General features: G+C 40.9%; 1 protein-coding gene across 1 annotated transcript in view; it reads right to left on the bottom strand.

Moving 5' to 3' along the window:
- Positions 1-20,045, bottom strand: part of sorl1 (sortilin-related receptor, L(DLR class) A repeats containing) — a 108,361-nt gene that overhangs the window by 67,133 nt on the left and 21,183 nt on the right. Inside the window, exons 4-6 of the mRNA XM_020619076.1 lie at positions 16,476-16,637; positions 15,740-15,807; positions 3,464-3,644 (exon numbers count right to left, since the gene is read on the bottom strand). Of these exons, the coding sequence (XP_020474732.1) occupies positions 3,464-3,644; positions 15,740-15,807; positions 16,476-16,637 (411 nt within the window). The remainder of the gene's footprint in view (positions 1-3,463; positions 3,645-15,739; positions 15,808-16,475; positions 16,638-20,045) is intronic.

Here is a 20,045-nt window from a genome sequence, read left to right as displayed (position 1 = left end):
GGTGTACACATGTTCTAGTACTTCTATACAGAAGCACCGTGGTTTATACACGTCTTGAGACTTTTTTTTCTAACAAAATAAAATATTACGTGATAGTTTAAGGATTTGCTTGAATGGGCATAAAATCCAGTCCCTTGTGCGTTCATGTGAGCTTGCCTGACATCCACCGCTGCCCCCACCATATTGGCAAAATGTTACATTGCCTTGCTAGTTATGTATGTTTTCAATAAAGCTTATTAAAAAAATAAATAAATAAAAGGACATCCACTGCTGACATTGTAAAAGTGGAATTTTTTTTGACTGCGCCCGTTTTTGTGGACCTGTTTTACCTCCTGCTGCTACACTGTGACCAGAGGATGTGGAGAAAATACAGGGCCTGAGGTTACTGCATGTCCAGGAATGTTCCTGCACAATGACTCGCTGTTTTACCTGACCAGGTCTAACCTGTAAGCAGCCGGCCGGTGAAGTCCCAAGGGTGGTTAGTGATCAGCCCATCAACACTGGATTCCCCCAGAGCACAGTACCTGTTTGTTTTGACTGCTTGAGGCCAGTGTGTCTGCCACATGTGATGTGTTGCTGGTTAACCAGTGGATTAACGGCCCGTGATGTTATTGCCAGTGCTACGCTACCTGTTGGAATTAATTTCACTACTTTGGGACTGTATGTGGTCGTGTGGGGGAGACGCAGCAAACAGCGGTTGGATTTACCGACCTTGGAGCTACTTGAAAGGGAGTGATGTTTCTACTACTCGGTGGGACTTAACGGTAAGTTTAAAAAACTCGCTGCATGCCTGTTAATGACTTGTTTCTGTAACATTAAAGAGAATTGCTGTGAGGCTGGAGAGGTTACTATGTCTGCATTATGCCAGTTAAAATATGGGGTTTCTCAGTTACCCACTTTGTTTAGAGTGTTACACATCTCTTTTCATTGGTACATATACCATTGTTTACCTATTTATGGTACTGTATTTTCCGCACTATAAGGCGCACCTAAGAGCCTTAAATTTTCTCAAAAATCGGCCGTGCGCCTGATAATCCGGTGCGCCTTATGTGTGCACTGAGTTCCAAAATCTGTAAAAATGTTGTTGTGCGACTTTGGTAAGCGCTCCGCTTGATTGACTGTCGGACCATTTCCCGCTGACACAGGGACCGGTCTAAGGACCCCCGAAAATGGCACCAGTGAAGAGACATGCTTACGCGGCACAATTCAAACTACAGGCTATCAGTTATGCGGTTGTAAATGGGAATAGAGCAGCTGCGAAAGAATTCAAAATCAATGAATCTATGGTTCGGAAGTGGATTTGTGGGAGAAGATTGATTAAAAAATAATGTGAGTGTATTGTTAAATAGTAGAATAAAGTTCAACTAAACTCACTGTTTTGCTTCCGTTATGTTTTAGCATGCGCCTTATAATACGGTGCGCTTTATGTATGGGTTAAGTACAGAACTAGACCCCATAATTGAGACTGCGCCTTATAATCCGGTGCGCCTTATGGTGCAGAAAATACGGTCAATTAATTCGTGTTCACTTGTGACAACACCGGCAGCAGGAGGTGTGCGCATTCATGAACTATTCTCTCGTTTTTAGGAAGAGACTCTTTGGTTTTATTATTCTGAAAAAATGACAGACTATTTGGAGTTATGAGGGATGCCAAGCTAATCTTTTTCTATTTCTATTGTATTCTACAGTTGCCAACTGACGTAGTAATCATCTCAGATCCTGGAGATTAGGTTTGGATATTTTGAGGTTTGGTCCCTCCTTCTGATTAGTTGTTTCAAATTGTCAATTTGAGACCTGACCACGGCTCACGACCAAAACGTTTTGTCTTGTGTGTAGACAGTGTACAACAATAGAACCTTTTTTCCCCACAAGACAACTAAAACGGCTGACGAAGACCATGAGACATGGCTGAAAACTGAAGAAACATGGGCTGAGTGAGGATAATTCGTCAAACTATGAGCTGATGTTTTTCTCACAACCTGCATACAGTTTGGATGACATTATCATCACTTAACCTCATCTGTATTTATCTGACTACTAGGTAGTTGTTTAATAGTGTATTACAGTAATTACACACTGCTAGTAAGTCACTTCTGACAATTTAAGCTGAGGATATGAAACAGCACTGACCTCTTTCAGTCACTATTTTCCTGCTGGCTGCTGTTGTACAAACTCAGCACTGAATGTTCCACAGGTCTGAGGCCCAGAGTGATTATGATACTGACCTGATGCACTGAAAGTGTAACTGAAATTGACTATTATTTACTATCCACTAGTGTTAGCTGTCAGCCAGTCGACCGTTAACTTGCTACAACATATGATACAACAACGCTATAATAAACCTACTCATTCACATTACTGCATACTGAGTGTAGTATTCTACTGAGAATTATAAAGAAGAGAAATAACAGTCTTTAGCTGAATCATGAAGTAATTTGAGTAGAACTGAAATTCATGATGTGGAAGCATGTAGGCAGTCATAGCTCATGCAATTCCATCACTTCCTTGTTGATTTGAAGTACAGCTACTGTATATGCATTTACTTAGAATGATCAAGCATACAATAACAATTATCAGATCAGCTCCTTTACAGCTGACCTCATTATACAGTCAACACTGTAGCTACAGGCTGCCATCAGCCCACACCAAAGCTGACATGTGATGCTGAGAAAAGCAAATCTGTCTGAGGCTGCCTGTGAAACAAGGGAGGAGGTGAGATCCAAATCATATTCACGATCTGCTCTGCTGTCTATTTGCTGCCTAACTGAGGCTTCTACTACACAAACATGGGAGACTACCAGTGATAAACACGCAGCACTTCACATCGCCATCTCCCAAATTTTGCTGTAATAGAAGGGAAGTTTTTAAAAATGTATGCAGGTGCACAGCAGGAACAGCAGGAAATGGCTGTTTCAGATGCCACATTACATGCCTGTCTACTTGTTACAGTTGAAATAAAAACTTTTAAGTGGGTGATCATATTTATCTAACCACAGGAAAACTACAGAGAACTCTGTAACTCTACAGGAAATCAGTGGTGACTAAACAAAGTAAAAGTGAAAAAAACAACACACACACTATAAACATGTGTTCTATAACGTCATGTTATAAACATGTATTAAGAAGCTGATTATTCACTAATTTCTTTTCACAAATCTATTTAATAATAACCTTACAGAAAAGGAAATTATCAGTTTGGGCCAAACCTTTCAGCAGGTGCATAATTCATACTGATAATTTTAAAAATGACTTCAGCAGCATAAAATAAAACATTTAATAGGCTGGGCTAAGAATGCGCCCCTACTTCCAGCCATGATGCTAAGCCAGACAAAATATTCTCTTTGACATATCACTCTGCTAGCTTTAATTAAAATAAAATGAGGGAGGCAGTTAGAGTCTGCACAGTGTCTGACATTAAACTACCAGCATTTCCTTCACTTATTTCCTAACTCTTCTCTCTTACCTGGGTGGTGGTGGCAAACATGTACTTGTCCTGAAGCTGGAAGCTGTCCACCTGCTCGAGGATCACTCTGCGATTCTGTTCACTCTGGAAGAAGTCAATGCTGCTGATAATAGTGGAGACTCCCTGGGGCTTATGTCTCTGGACCAGCACTGTGGTGGGGGGGTCATAGGGCTCTACACCCCTAGGATGGGGGAGAAGAGAGCAGGAGCAAGAGGGAGGGAAGGAGGGGACAGAGGAAAGATTGCAGGGGATGGAAATGCATTTTGTTAGTTCCTTTTGAAGTAGCATACATGTTCAGACAGTTATATGCATCAAAAACATAACTATAGTTTTTCTTGCACGTTTTGCCAAAACATCTCTCTGCAGCTTTCTCAATTCATGATAGATATTGTTATTCATCTTCATTTGATGTCTTTGTTTTGAGGTTACAGCTGGACAGTATTTCCATACTGTCTCTGTCTAGTGTGACTCTAAGAAAAGTGTAATTAAAAACTGGCTGACATTTTTGCTTGACACGTGAAGTATATTAATTTTATCATTCAACAGCTCATGTAATTTTGCATACACTTGAAATATTATAATTACATATATATCAATGAATATACTAAATATTGATCTAATCTGACCAAGGAATGTCCCCATTGAGTTATTTTTACCCTGGTCTCAATCCAAAAACATCTTTTAACATTGTGTACCTCCAATCTGATACTGATGAAATACTGTATGTATGACATATCAAAGTAACGTGGCACTTAATTATCATTAATGAGCCACAGCCAATATGACCATGCCGCAGAGATGTTTGTCATTTTGACTACATATTAGCTGTTTTACACATTGCTCTTCGTTAATGAGACAAGGGAGATAGAGTTGTTACCTTTGGAGTTCTGACACCAGCTTTGCCAGTGCTGGTGTCGGAACAGTCAGTCAACGGTGCAACCAAGTAATTTTTCACATTCACACAGATCAATGTTCACTTGCATATGCAGTGGAATGCTTGCACTATAGACTGTCATTAAGAAGAGCAGCACTACAATCCTAGCAGGTTGGGATGGACAAAACAGCAGAGGATCATATTTAGATGTTCAATTTTTAGCTGATACCAATCCATTAAATACTCCCAGATGGCCCTGATCTTCAGGATCGACATGGGACATCTCTATTACAAGCCATTCCTCTTTTGTGAAGCAGATTATGCTTCAACAGAGAAGGTTAAATAAAAGTGAATGAGTGCTGCCCCAAAGCACTCACACCTACTATATCATCAGGAAGTGCTGGAATTCCATCAGCATGTCAAGTTTGTTAAAAGAGGGGAAAACACACTGGACACAGTTTACATCCAGTTGTTGCTGCTAATTTAGAAGCACTCACAGTGACCCTTATAACTGTGTGAGGTTTGTCCTTATTTATTTTTAGTCTACAACTGCTTTATTTTTTTCCCAGCCATTTAGTATTTCACTCATTCTTAGGTCTGTTCTGTGTTGGAAGTGGTAATAAACCTGAATCTGAACCTGGAATCCACTGATCGTGGCTACTGTTTACCTCACCCTCGGGCTCCTACCAACACAGTCTCCTGTGCATTTTAATGCAATGGCTCCTTCTCTCTAAATGTCTGCTAAGAGTTAAAAAGTCCAGCAATGAGTTTTCTGAGGCTGTTCTGTGCCTTTGACCTGTTCTGTGTCAAAGTGTTTAACCTGGCCTAAAGCGACAAACCGACACACTGCCATCTATGGAGCTCCACACTCTCACTAGCAGGGCTAAAAGTCAGATTTGGCCCAGATGTCTGGCTTCAAAGTCTCATAGTTATTGATATTTGCCGAGAGTCACAGGTTGGCTCAGGGCACTGCCACCTCACAGCCTGAAGGTTCAGGGTCTGAGTTACATCCCAGTTTCTCCTGCACAGGGTTGGGTATCATTTCAGATTTTTTCTAATACCAGTGCTAAAAAACTACTTTTAAAACAGTGCCAGTGCCTAAACAGTACCAGAACCAATACTTAAAAAAGAAGAATAAAGCCAAGCCATAAACTTCATAATCTGAAGGCCAAGCCTTAGATTTCATACATTTTCAGAAGGCACAAAAAGCCAATTGACTAGGCACAAAGGTCAAGACAGATGGCATGATATGTATGTGCACATAGCTTATGTATAGAGCCTGAGCAGTAAAGTTACAAACTAGAGTAAAGTGCAGATGCTTGTAGAATGGTTAAAGGCAACTATGCAGAGATAGTACCGAAACTGTGCACCTTTATTATTATTTGGATAGTAAATAGTGTTTTCTGTGCACATTTAGAGCCAAAGTCAAACAGTTCTAAGCTATTGAAGTTATTGAAGCTACTAAGACCATGGCTCGGAAGAATCAGGGGTGTATTAAGGAGAAAACAGTGGAAAGGAGGTCTAATTTCTTTTAATTACTCTAACTGGTGCAATAATTATATTCTCCTGGCATTTTGTTGACAGAATGACCAGCATTGCTTCTAGCTCAGTTAAAACTAAAAATAAATACATAATGGCTGCATATTAAGCATTTCACTTGGTTGTAAGTATTGACCATATTAGAGCTTATTTAGCATATGCAATATTTCAAATAGCAAAGAAAATATGGCTCAGACGTACAGTCAGCTGAGCAGAGAGAGAAATAATAAGGATAATTACCTTCATTGGCCAAGTATGTTACACACAAGGAATTTGTTTCTGGTACAGAACTGAGGTAGCCATCTGCGGCAACAACGGCTCTAACCATCGGGGGCAACTTGGGGGTTCAGTGTCTTGCCCAAGGACACTTCAGCATGTGGACTGCAGGCACCGTGATTTGAACCTCCAACCCTCCAGCTTGGAGATGACCGCTCTACCCACTGAACCACAGTCGCAAAGATTACATAAAGGATCACTCCACAGTGCAACAATCAGCCAGTAACAGAGACTGTATGAGCAGTTTATAAAACAGCTGTTGCATAAGAAGAGCAGAGACTTGCAGAAATGTGACCTCTTCACCACTTTGCCCAAGGTACATTCAATGAAGTCCCTGTTTTGTCTCCAAACCAACACATGAAATCCTTGTTTTACCTCCAAACCACTACAGTACAATACTATGTTTGTAATACTAAAGACTGAGGTGTGAAGAGCAGATATTTAACCAATCACAGACAACTGCTCTGAGCGCACGCACCAAGCGGCAACCTCCATGACTGAAAATGAAGCCAGTGCAGAAGTGTCAAAACCTGCAGTTTCTCAAATGGCCTTCCATGACAACTGTACAGGGTGTGAATTCTTTTTATAACTCACCTGTTTAAATTATATTGAGACTAAAAGTTGTGCATAATTAAGGGAATGGCTGCTTTGAGTGGCAGGCGGGAGGGTCCTTCCACTGGTGGCTAGCTTCATTCTGCCCATTCAACCTGCCCCACCTCCACTCATACTCCGCCTCTTTGTCCATTTTTGGATTAGACATAGCAGGCTGAGTGACGCACTATCAATACGGCGATGGCCAGACTTGCACTTCAAAACCGCTATTCAGAAAACCAATGGGTGATGTCACGGTGGGTTTGTCCACTTTTTATACACAGTCAGTGACTACCTCCTGAAGAGTGCTCAAATTTAGCCCCCAGAAGGCACCTCCATGATGGGTACACCACAGTGGAACCAAATGCTGAATCTGTGACGGGTGGTACTCTTCTCAACATGTTTTGGTAGGTTGCTATAATGGAAAAGCCCTTTTGTTAGTGTGTTTGTCCTGCAAGAACATCTGGTTTGTCATAGAATGGTATCCAGCACATCCTGCTGTCCAGTGTGTTCTTTAACATGTTGCATGTAAGAAACTGTTCCAACTTGGAGAACCTTTCTGAATACTGTATCTTTAGAAGGGACAGTCTGAAAACCATGTACTGACGTCTGCCTTCAGAAGCTGCTACACCACCAAATAACTGAATTGTTGTGGTCTTCACTGAAGTGTTTCAGAGGCTTTTCACTCTGACAAACAATCCCTGTCATTGCTATAGAAATGGACAAATTTCAAGAAAACAGACATCAGCAGAAAAACAGACTATCAGACTAACTTTGAAAAACAAAACTTGACAAACTATTTGTGGCCACAAGAGTACAGCAAGTGTACTCAGACACTGTGGACCTGAGAGGCAGCCAGAATGAATGAAGGAGGTGCACTGCATCTTATCGTCTGCTTTCCAAATCAGTGTGTTGTCCTCTGGAGGCTCAAGAGCTAGACAGAGAGAGCAGTGTCTGGGCTTGGCTCTGCCTGTGTGGAATTCTTTCAAGGGTCTATGTTCAACTGATGGACACTGTCTGGGCTGAGAGTGCATGGAGGGCTATTTGCAGTCTGTCACTGTCCCTTCCTTTGAATTAATCTCTACCCCTTTTAAACACTTTCTCCACTGTTTTAACAGTCTCTGACTGTCTGCCAGCCCTGTTCATCATTCAGCTAGGGCTTCCCTGAAATGTCTACTCATAGGGCAACAGTGCACAGAATAAATCAAAGTTACCAGTCTCAGTCTGTTGTGCTAATACCCAATGATTTGCAAATCTCAACAAATCATTACCAGCTTCCCCTCATCTGACAGGTAATTCCAACTCTGAATAAAAAGTGACAGTTAACAGGTCCACTTGTCTGTTTTATGCAACAACAAGCCTTTCTGCTGTGGGAATGACGGTCTTTCCTTTCTCATATTTTCTCATCAGCCATTTCCCATTACCCCATTTCTCCACTTTTATTTTCTCTCAGTGCATTTAAAATCACTGTGGAGAGTTTGGGCCACCGTCTGTGATCTGCATGAAGAAAAAAAAATTGTATACACAGAATGCAGTCTTGCAGTGAGATCAGAGGATTAAGAGCTGGCTGGGTGGGGTCAGGCTCAAGTCTTTTTGGCTTTCAACGCCTTAAGTCAGAACAAATAGGATAAGACCCAAACTGGATGGAGCCACAGCAGGGGAGGGGTTTAAGATCAATCCTTATTTGTGCTGCCTTTATCCTCAGACATTTTACAGTTTCTCTTGGCTGGTTTACCACTGCAGTTCTGTAAGCCTTAACAGACTTTATCAGATTTGACTGGTTGGCTGGTAAAAGCCAATAGTTATTTACTCTGGAAATCTATTAACTTTGGATGACTTAATTAAATATATGGTTAAGTGAGTACAGTTGAGCTTCATTAAGGGTATTACGTAGTAGATTTGTTGCTACTAAACTGCCAAAAAGACCAATTATTATCAAGTCTATATTCAAACTAAAGGCAGAAAAACAAAGTAACTATATTTAGTCTATCAAAGACACGAGTGGACAGCAAATGGCTCTGTGTAACTGAAATTGCTTTAATCTGAGTAAAAAGAAAAATCAGAGTGACAAGCTTGTGTGTGCCGTCCCTGCATTCTATGCTGAAGTTCAACTTGGGCGCAGCGCTCTGTGAAGACACCTTGATGTGTGCAATTGCAGAGAACCTGACAGACCACAAAGAAAACAGAGAAGAAGCTGACTCTGGCAGCCCCACACCCTCTTCTTCTTTGCTGCAACTCGTCTCCTCCTCCTCATCAATACAACTAAAGCCAGAGCTTTTAGCTGACATGTAAATAGATACCTAGTGCATCCAAGTCTGCTGCCTAAAAAACTAGTTAATATCTGCTAATAACCTCCTGGAAAGCTTTTTGGTCACCTAGCAACTGGTGCCCAACATGTGCAGGATTTGCACGTGTGCACCCTCCTCCCCCCTGTGCTGCCTCCGACCCCCACAGTGAGCGCAGCGCATACCACATCCTATCTGAAAGCCCTATTAGATATTGTCTGCACCACCAATGAGGGAACATCTGTAGAAGAATGGTGTTCATCCCTCCAGTAGTGTTCACACACTTGTAGAGGCAATGCTGAGGAGCAGTGAAGCTGTTCTGGTGGCACGTAGCGGCCCAGCACCTCACAGAGACACTTTATGATCTCAGTTGTCCTTTCATTTGTTACCAGTCTGTAGATTATCTATCGAAATAGAGATATTTGCACTAAGGCAACTAAACTATGTACAGTAAGATACAGACTGAGCATAATAAACTGTATTTTCATTATTAGCCTCTACTATGTGTTGCCATTTATTTTATTTACTTCAGTGATAAGATAAGTTCCATACATGAGTCAAACTGCAGCTATTATTTCATCTAAACAGCAAAAATGGAAAACTCCCAGTAGTAAACCACTTAACAAGCTGGAAAAGGTACTGTGATTCTCCAGAGGAAACAATATTTGGACTTCTGCTGAAAATAAAAATGTAACAACAGCTTTAATTGTGCTGCACCCCTCCTGAACACAGCCTCTTAGCTTCACTGTAGAAACTGAATGTGTGTGCAGCTGCTGACTGGTTTGCTGTGCAGAAAAGCTCTCTCTCTCTCTCTCAACATGGAGATGTGTACTGATTGCTGATTGATGGCAACAGAGATTTAATAAAATCAAAGAAAAGGAGTGATATTTTACATTTATGGTGTCAGCATGAGATAGTGTCTGAAAAGTGGTATTTCAAACCAGACGTGTGAGAGATGCCAACACTGTGATGCTGAAGGAGACTGAGTTGAGCTCCAACAGGCTGCCGTTTGGATGTCAAGAGGTGGAGATGAGCTCCGGTGGGCTCCAGGCCCAAATTAAGCCCTGTATGCAAACAATTAACATCTAAGACATTTCAATGTTTAGAGTGTTTGCTCTGATTTAAAATTTGTTTTATTTGCTCAAAAAAAAGGTCTGTTTTTGATACCAATTACAAACACAGCTAGGTATCTGAAAATGAGTTCCAGTCCTGTATACTGTACATTATGTTATGGTTTGTTTTCTAAGTACTGGCTATCAAATATCAGCACTCGCATACAGAAAACTGCTTCCTGGAGCTGTGTTCCACTGTATCGGTGCCCTTCAACTGCACATTACATGAACATAACCTAAGCCAATGGGTACAGGTACACAGTGTGTGTTATCTTGTTATCAGTGATAGAAGCTCATTCACCAATAGAAAAGTAATTTAGCTTCACTGAGGAGCAGTAACAATAGCAACCTGCAGCTCCATGTTATCTTTCTAAAGGCAATTCTTACAACTACTTGGACAGGAGGGGAGGCAGAGATGGGAAGTGGGAGATAAACATTCATTTATCAACTAGCACATGTCAGAGTGATTAGATGTTTTGGCAAAAAAGGGGATATGTCATGGCATCAAAAACATCACTAGTTACAGGAAACCAAACCCCCTGCTGTGGAAGGCCATCAATTGGCAGATAACCTGAATGTGCTTTACTGTAGGTTTGAGAAGCGGAACTCCCCTCTGATCAGCCTCACCTCAGACCCAGTAGCTGCTCCCCCCATGATAACCTCGCTTCCCCCAACCCCCCACCTATGAATATCTGTGAAGCGGATGTCTGTTGTCTTTTTTACAAAAATCAGAAAGGCCCCAGGCCTAGAACATGTGACCCCCTCCGGCCTGAAAGCTTGTGCTGATCAGGTCACTGGAGCTAGGTGAAGTCCCCTCCTGCTTCAAATGCTCCACCATCATCCCAGTTTCCAAGAAACCCTCCATCAGTGGACTGAATGACTACAGACCTGTTGCCTTGACATCTGTAGTTTTGAAGCACATTGAAAAACTAGTGTTGGCCCATGTGAAGGGCATTGTAGACCCCCTGCAGTCTGCCTACTGGGAAAACAGGTTAGTAGATGTTGCAGTCAAAAAGGCACTGCTTTACATTCTACAACACCTTGACTCCCCAGGGTCCTATGCACGGGTCCTCTTTGTGGACTTCAGCTTGGTGTTCAACACCATCACCCCGGACATCCTCCACTCTGACCTGGCTCATTGTACCTGCTCCCATGTATCAGTGGATAGCTAGCTTTCTGACAGACAGGAAGCAGCAGGTGAGGCTTTGCCAGGCAAAATCACATCCAGCATCCCCCAGGGATGTGTGCTCTCCCCACTGCTCTTTTCCCTCTACACAAATGACTGTACCTCAGAGGACCCCTCTGTTAAACTCCTACAGTTCGCAGATGACACAACGGGCATCTGTCTCATCCGAGAGTACAGACTTCAGCAGACAGTCAGGACTGCAGAAAAGGTCATTGGTGTGAGCCTGCCCTCCATGGAGGACCTGTACACCTCACGGGTCAAAAGGAGGTCAGAGAAGATTTCTGCAGACCCCTCACATCTTGGACACAACCTGTTTGAATTCCTCCCCTCTAGATGGCACTACAGGTCACTGTGCGCCAACCAGACACAAGGACAGTTTCTTTGTTTCTTCCCCAGGCCATCACTCTGATGAACACTTAACCCATGACTGTATGACAGAATGACAACCCTGTGCAATACCTTATAAATATACTTTTGTATATATTTATCTAGAAAGCCACATCTAAACTGTATATATTTCAATATTTATAAATACTTTATTTATATTTTCCTAATAAACATTTTCTCTTTTCCTTTTCTTTTAGATTATACAGTGTTCATTGTTCCTTTGTCAGTCAATGGGCCATTTGCCTGACAAGATGTAGCATAACATAGCCAGAGCAGGACACAGGCCCCTGACAAGACGGTTAAGCTGCCCGCAAAGAACTAGTGCCAACCAAAGACAGAGACTCAGCTATATTGGTGTTAAGCTGGTCCTTCTTTACTGCAAATTTCCCTATTTACACTGAACTAAAAAAGTCAAAATAATGCTGCCCACTTTCTTTTTACACAGATACTGGCCTCCCAGTATCAGAGGTGTGGCGTCAAGTGTGATACATAACCATACATACTGTATAACACATAAGCTGGAAATACAAAGCATACCAGTAACATTATTGCTTTCAAAACAATAATGGCAAAGTAACAGAGTAGGGATGTGCTTAAGACATGGCTCTGACTCAAAGCTGTTGTGTACAAATGTTAATGCTAATCACAAGTTCTGTTTCTTGCCAGCAGTGTTTAAATCCAAGCAATTACATTACATTGGGAGTCTGATTACACACTTTTGTCATATGCTCTCAATAAAAACAAAATATTTGGGGAAAAAATTGCAACTTGTGCTGTAAGATTTTGCTTTGCTTTACACTGTGGGCTTGTCAGTTGTTTGTCAACCAAATAAAACCAAACTGGGCCCATTGTCTAAGTGACAGGTTAACACACCCATGGATCATCCCGTTACAGTACATAGGGTTTTTTTCAAACCAACTTACACAATACCATCTACATTGTTGGCTTTTGCTAATGCAAAGTGTGACATGCAAAGGTGGATGTAACGTATCACTCCAGGGCTGCACTGGTTGATGATGATAGCCACTGGCATTTATTTTCACAGTAATGCACCAATGAAATATAAACAGAGGAGGAACTGAGTTATTACTAGGATCAAATATTGTGTGGACCAACACTTCTCTACTGCCAAAGCTAAGCAAATTTGTCTCTACTCAACTTCTGTTCTGCCAGAGAAGGGGTGAATTACAAATACAACTACTATTTAATCCATGCCAGTATAAGGTCTGTCCGCAGTTTTCAAGGGCAGAATGTCTGTCTACAAGACCCATCAACAGGAGCATGTTTTCTGTCATTGTTTACAATTGTAATCACCTGATTCTTAAAGAAAAACTATTGAGCATATTAATGATATGCATCCACTTTCCTGAATGTCTGCCTCTCCTGAACTGGCCTAGTGCCAATCCAACTACAACCCGGAAGGACAGGCTCCAAGTCAGAGTGACATCATTTTAGGCAACTGAGAAATCGCTGTACAGCTAATATTAGGATTGCAAAATCCATAATAATCCATCCAAATAATCCATCCTTATATCACCGCTGATAGCCTTGATGATCCCAGAAAGTTCTCGAGAGCAACTGAATCCTTATCTGCTCACAAAAATAATGATGATCTGCCTCCCTGATTCATAAAGGACTCAGCTGCAGTGTCTGATAAGCTCAGTATGTTGAATTGTTTCAAGGAACATTTTATTGCTTCTTCTTGACTCTGACATTAGCTACCTCAATGCAAATGTGTCTGGTGTCATTGGTTATTCAATTTAAGTTCTTTTCTATCTTTGACACACATGAATCCTTATTATAGTTAGATAGGAGGAAACCTGGTGGTCCAGACAAGTTAGAGCTGTATTTTTTTAAAGTTACTGCTGCAGAACTTGTTGCTTTTCCTCTCATATATATTTTCTTAGCTTTGTTATAAATAACATTCCAAAGATGTGGAAATCAGCCTTTGTAATGCCACCATTTAAAGGTGGAGATGTTCCTCTTCAGTAGGTATAGGTCTACTGCCAGCCTGCCTGTGCCAGTTAATATTCTGGAAACAACTGTGAGTAACCAGATGAAAGCATTTATACAGAGAAACACTATTTATTGACTTGTCTAAAGCCTCTGATACTGTGGATCATGCTCTGTTAAAGCAAAAGTTGAATAACAAAGCTGTCTAACAAGGCAGTAGGCTTGTTTTCTAATTATTTGTCAGGAAGAACTCAATGTGTAAACGTTAATGCACTTGGTTCAAACTGGCTTACTGCTGTCAACAGGGCACCTCAAGGTTCTGTGCTTGGCTGCCTTCATTTTGTCTTTAATTGTACCTGTATTATTCATTAGGACCTACTCTGATTGGTTGGAGGTGAACACGGGTCATAACTTCCAGCCAACTAGAGTAGTTACTCATGAATTATATTTTATAATTTATGTTAATGACTTCTGAAAGAGGCTGCTAGAGGACAGAGGTGAATCTGGACATAGAGAAATCTAAACAACTTCTTGTGACAAAAACATCACAAATATACAAATATGCTTAAAATACACTCGTGTTTATAAAAACGGGTCAAAGGGCCATAATCCTAATACAAAATACTTTCTAAATCATGCTCTCATGTGTCAAACAAACCACAGGTTTGAGACTACAGAACATGTGCCACCATATAAATAACATTTGTTGAATGTCAGTATAGCCAATCTCGCAGCACAGATGCTGTCATTAATCTCTACTTTTGTTCACTTTATCAGACAATGTACTGGAGGTACAATAATAAGTCTGCAGCAAAGACTTGGTTCTCCTGAATGGAGATGGCTCCCTGTCTTGATTTATTGCTACCTCTTGGGGGCTGGTAAAATACAGCTCCCTGTGAGTCTCCCTGTGTCTCTCACTCTCTAATTAAATAAACCATTTCATTTTATTGGGAGTAAACTATTGCAGGCATTTATTGCATATACATTCATAAGTATACCTTAGGGCCTCAGTTGGAGAAATACAGGACAGTCCAGCAGAAATGGATCCCAGATACGTAAAAGGAAAAGAGCTAGTGTCAGTCAAGGCTCACACACCATGCACCTGTTTGCTTGACCAATAAGCAAATGCCCTACTAGTACCCACCCACCACCCCTGCAGGTATCTGGAATTTGATTTAGTACCACCTCCTGCAGGGTGCAGAGATACAGTTCTCTGACGTTGCCTGAAAAGCAGGCCAAGAACAGTGGAAACAAAAAGTAAACCTGAAACAAGGGGTTCAGGTTTGGTTATGGGCCAGAAACTTTCTGTAGTGAAAGAAGCCTTATTGCTTTGGGGACCTAAAGTACTATATATATGACTTTAGATCTGTTTAGTCAAAATGGGCAGACAAAACACACATCTAATTTATTGATGGTACATTTGAATTCATAGCTGACAGTACATTAAACACTGCAGTAGAAAAATATTAAATTATCAGAAAAAATGAGTACTGGAAAATCAAAGCAAACAACTATGCCCTGAACAATATTTTATGACTGATCATTTGTCCCAGGCCATAGTCAGAACAGTCTGGTTTCTTGGACTTTTAATATAAACCATTAATCTCTTTGTCTTTTTAGACTATCTGAAAACTATAATGTTTGAACTGTAGCTTATAATTGCCTGAAATTTGACATTCCTTTATTTAGTTTTTAAAAATCTAATGGATTGGTGTAAAAGGTATTTGAGACATTTTGGATGATCAGCTGGTAAATTATAGTAATTGTGCTCCACACATATTGCTACCAGCTCACTACCTGCTCTTAACATCATGTTGTCACTGTGCAACAATCATTTCTCACAGTTACCTCCTAAAACCTATGTGGACATTATTTTCCCAAGTGTTTCCACTTACAAGCTCAAGTGAAATGCATTTTCTGGTCATACCGACCTGACTATTTTCTTGAAGTTTCTAGTTAATGCTTTTTGCATACACCATCAAATGCAGCAGAATGCAGAACATTTCTCTCTTACAGTATACACCCTTCAGTGCACGGTGTACTTGTCGTGAGCTGAGACAGTGGTCATCTTACCAAAAGTAGGTCTTCACGTGTTCTTGGATCAATACCCATGTCTCCCCAAAGTCGTCTGATTTCCACAGCTACAGAGGCAGGAGGGGAGAGGTGCGGTGTAAGAAGAGAGAGGAAGAGGAAGAGGAGGGGAAGAAAAGAGGAAGAAGAGGGAGATAGTGCACTGTAAAAATGTAGGTCAAACTCATGCCTTCGCTTTTGCTTAGACATACAATGACGAGAGCCATTTGGCAATGCTGTGAAGGAAACTAAAATGCTTGCATGCAAAAACTTAACCAACCAACAGTTACTTCTCTTTGCTACCATGTACTGCATGTGTATTAATAAATAAGACAAGAGTGGAGAAAAGTAATAGCTGCAGAAGAAGAGCCAGAATACATCTTTTCCTACTAGTCAAAATCATAAGAACATGAGGTCACTGCAAACAAGAATATGAATAAGAATAAACTTATTCTGACATACATAATTGTTATGTATGGTTACAATTGCAGCAGAAATATCTGGATTGAATATTTTGGGTAAAACAGAAAGTCTGATAACGCAACACTTGGAAGAAAACATCTCTATCTAGAAAAAGTGACTCAAAAGCAAAGAAGGTAGGGTGGCTCTCCTGCATTTCGAGTTGTCAAATAAAAAGATACAAACCAAATTTATACTGAATGCACCTGTGTCACTCTCATGGATCAGATTAGGCTACTCTCCAAGAAGGTAAAGTTGCAGCTGTAGAACTAGTCTTTACCTGTTTGTTTGGGTGAGAGCTGTCATAGCCAAGCACAAGGTCGGATCTTCTGCTGTGGAGCAGCAGGTCTGTTGGTCTGAAGGGCAGGGAGAAGCCCTGGACACTCTTACAGAAGTCAAAGGTGTTCCACAGGTAGTTGTTGGTGGTGTCCACAAAAAGGTACTGAAGAAGACAAAAGCACACTTAAGCATAAATACAAGTCATAAGACAACTCCAGGAAGCTTTTAAAATTGAGAAACAGAAACATGTCATTTCTAAGAAAAATATTTTTGAAGGGGGAATGCAGAAATGCAAAGAGAGTCTTAAATGTTCAGTGCTCTATCAAAACATGAATTCCCCAATCCCATTACACAGTTGGATTATGCAACTGTACTGTGCTAATCCTACTTTTCTCAGCAAACCATGATGTGCTTTGTCACTGTATTCCAGTAGGCTTTCAATTCTGATGAAAGGCAGAATCATATGATTAACTCACAGGAGAAATAAAGAAAAATAATATCCACTAGCCTGCCAGAAAATACTGCTGAGACTAAAGTAAAACTCTTCACTTAATATTTCTGCAATTCTGCAAAGTTTTGTTTTCTCAGATTTGCCCAGAAGAGATTATATAACTGTTTTCATGGTCTAAATTGTACTACCCAAAACGAGTAAGCCCTCGATTGAATGTAGGAGAAATGTTCCTTTAAATTCTTCCTCTTCAACTGATGGTTGAACACATAGTTGTGTGACAAATACATCCCCAAATCAGAAAAACGTCATTGACAGTAATACTGTTTTGCAGATCAGTTCAGTAATGGTAATCTTGGTGGAATCATGTTCCCAAATCTAGTTGTGAATATGACGAGTCCAGTGTTAAACCCGTGGTACAACCCAAAATCAGACAAAACTGGGATGGTATGTAAAATAAAAAAAAACTGAAAACAGTGATTTGTGAATCATCTGTGTCCTGCATTACACTGAAAACAATACAGAAGCATATTTTCTGTGATGCCGCATCCATTTTATTCTTTGTTCAAAATAAACAGTTCAATTCAAATGCCTGCAACACATTCCAAAAGAAGTTGTGACAGTTGCATTTTAGAGTGAGTAATGAGGCAATAAAATGAAATGATGACTCCATTTGAAACACGTGATCTCAACAGGTGATTGCAATCATCATTTGCATCCAGGAAAGGCCGAAACGTTGAAATGTGCACTGTGGTCAGACGAATCAGTATTTCAGGTGTTTTTTTTGGTAGGAATGGATGCCATGTGCTCCGGACCAAAGAAGAAAAGGATCATCCAGATTGTTACTAGCAACAAACCCAAAAGCCAGGGCCTGTCATGGTTTGGGGTTGTGTCAGTGCTCTTGGCAAAGCTAACTTCCACTTCTATTGATGGCTCCATTAATGCTGAACAATACATAGAGGTTATGGAGCAACAGACAATCATGAACAAAAACATTGACTCCCCTGCATTTCTGTCAGATAACACACAACTTCTCCTGGAAAATTGTTGTAGACACAAATTTTTTGGCATTCTCATGTTTATTTCTTTTGTTTGCATTGCAACAACACAAAAAAGCAGAAAAAAGCCAAATCTGGTCCATTCCACACAGAACTCCAAACATGGACTGTACAGAGTCATTATCACCTTTTCAAAACCATCAGAAATAGTTGTATTTCAAGCAGGTGATGCTCCTTTAGCTTGTAATGAAACTCACCTGTAGCAACCAACAGGTGCTGGTGATATACAGTGCCTTGCGAAAGTATTCGGCCCCCTTGAACTTCGCGACCTTTTGTCACATTTCAGGCTTCAAACATAAAGATATAAAACTGTAATTTTTTGTGAAGAATCAACAACAAGTGGGACACAATCATAAAGTGGAACGAAATTTATTGGATATTTCAAACTTTTTTAACAAATAAAAAACTGAAAAATTGGGCGTGCAAAATTATTCAGCCCCCTTATTCCATTGTAGATTTTGCTTTATGTTTTGGATCATTGTCTTGTTGGAAGACAAATCTCCGTCCCAGTCTCAGGTCTTTTGCAGACTCCATCAGGTTTCCTTCCAGAATGGTCCTGTATTTGGCTCCATCCATCTTCCCATCAATTTTGACCATCTTCCCTGTCCCTGCTGAAGAAAAGCAGGCCCAAACCATGATGCTGCCACCACCATGTTTGACAGTGGGGATGGTGTGTTCAGGGTGATGAGCTGTGTTGCTTTTACGCCAAACATAACGTTTTGCATTGTTGCCAAAAAGTTCGATTTTGGTTTCATCTGACCAGAGCACCTTCTTCCACATGTTTGGTGTGTCTCCCAGGTGGCTTGTGGCAAACTTTAAATGACACTTTTTATGGATATCTTTAAGAAATGGCTTTCTTCTTGCCACTCTTCCATAAAGGCCAGCTTTGTGCAGTATACGACTGATTGTTGTCCTATGGACAGAGTCTCCCACCTCAGCTGTAGATCTCTGCAGTTAATCCCGAGTGATCATGGGCCTCTTGGCTGCATCTCTGATCAGTCTTCTCTTTGTATGAGCTGAAAGTTTAGAGGGACGGTCAGGTCTTGGTAGATTTGCAGTGGTCTGATACTCCTTCCATTTCAATGTTATCGCTTGCACAGTGCTCCTTGGGATGTTTACAGCTTGGGAAATCTTTTTGTATCCAAATCCGGCTTTAAACTTCTGCACAACAGTATCTCGGACCTGCCTGGGACCTGCCTGGTGTGTTCTTTGTTCTTCATGATGCTCTCTGCGCTTTAAACGGACCTCTGAGACTCTCACAGTGCAGGTGCATTTATACGGCGACTTGATTACACACAGGTGGATTCTGTTTATCATCATTAGTCATTTAGGTCAACATTGGATCATTCAGAGATCCTCACTGAACTTCTGGAGAGAGTTTGCTGCACTGAAAGTAAAGGGGCTGAATAATTTTGCACGCCCAATTTTTCAGTTTTTTATTTGTTAAAAAAGTTTGAAATATCCAATAAATTTTGTTCCACTTCATGATTGTGTCCCACTTGTTGTTGATTCTTCACAAAAAATTACAGTTTTATATCTTTATGTTTGAAGCCTGAAATGTGGCAAAAGGTCGCGAAGTTCAAGGGGGCCGAATACTTTCGCAAGGCACTGTAAAAATCACACTGGGAACCAGTTAAAATGGAGAAAAGTTGACTTGACTTTCGTGTCGTGTGGACCACACTGAGCATGGAGAAAAGAAAGAACAGCAAAGAACTGTCTGAGGATTTGAGAAGCACAATAGTTGAAAAGCCTGGACAGTCTCAAGGCTCCAAGTCCATCTCCAGAGATCTGGCTGTTCCTTTGTCCACTGTGAACAACATTGTCAGGAAGTTTACAGCCCATGGCGCTGTAGCTAATCTCCCTGGACATGGACGAAAGAGAAGAATAGATGACAGATTGTCTGAATGGTGGATAAAGAACCTTGATCAACTTCCTGAAAAATTCAAGCTGACCTGCAGGCACAGGGTGCAACAGTGTCAGTTCGCACTGTCACCATCTAAATGACATGGGACGCTATGGTAGGAGACCCAGGGGACCCACTGCTGACACAGACCAAACTTACCTG

This window comes from Monopterus albus, unplaced genomic scaffold (assembly GCF_001952655.1).
Source record: "Monopterus albus unplaced genomic scaffold, M_albus_1.0 scaffold214.1, whole genome shotgun sequence".
Classification (NCBI taxonomy): Eukaryota; Metazoa; Chordata; class Actinopteri; order Synbranchiformes; family Synbranchidae; genus Monopterus; species Monopterus albus.
The sequence above is the reverse complement of the archived record's forward strand: the minus strand, read 5'-3'. Positions and strand labels throughout refer to the sequence as shown.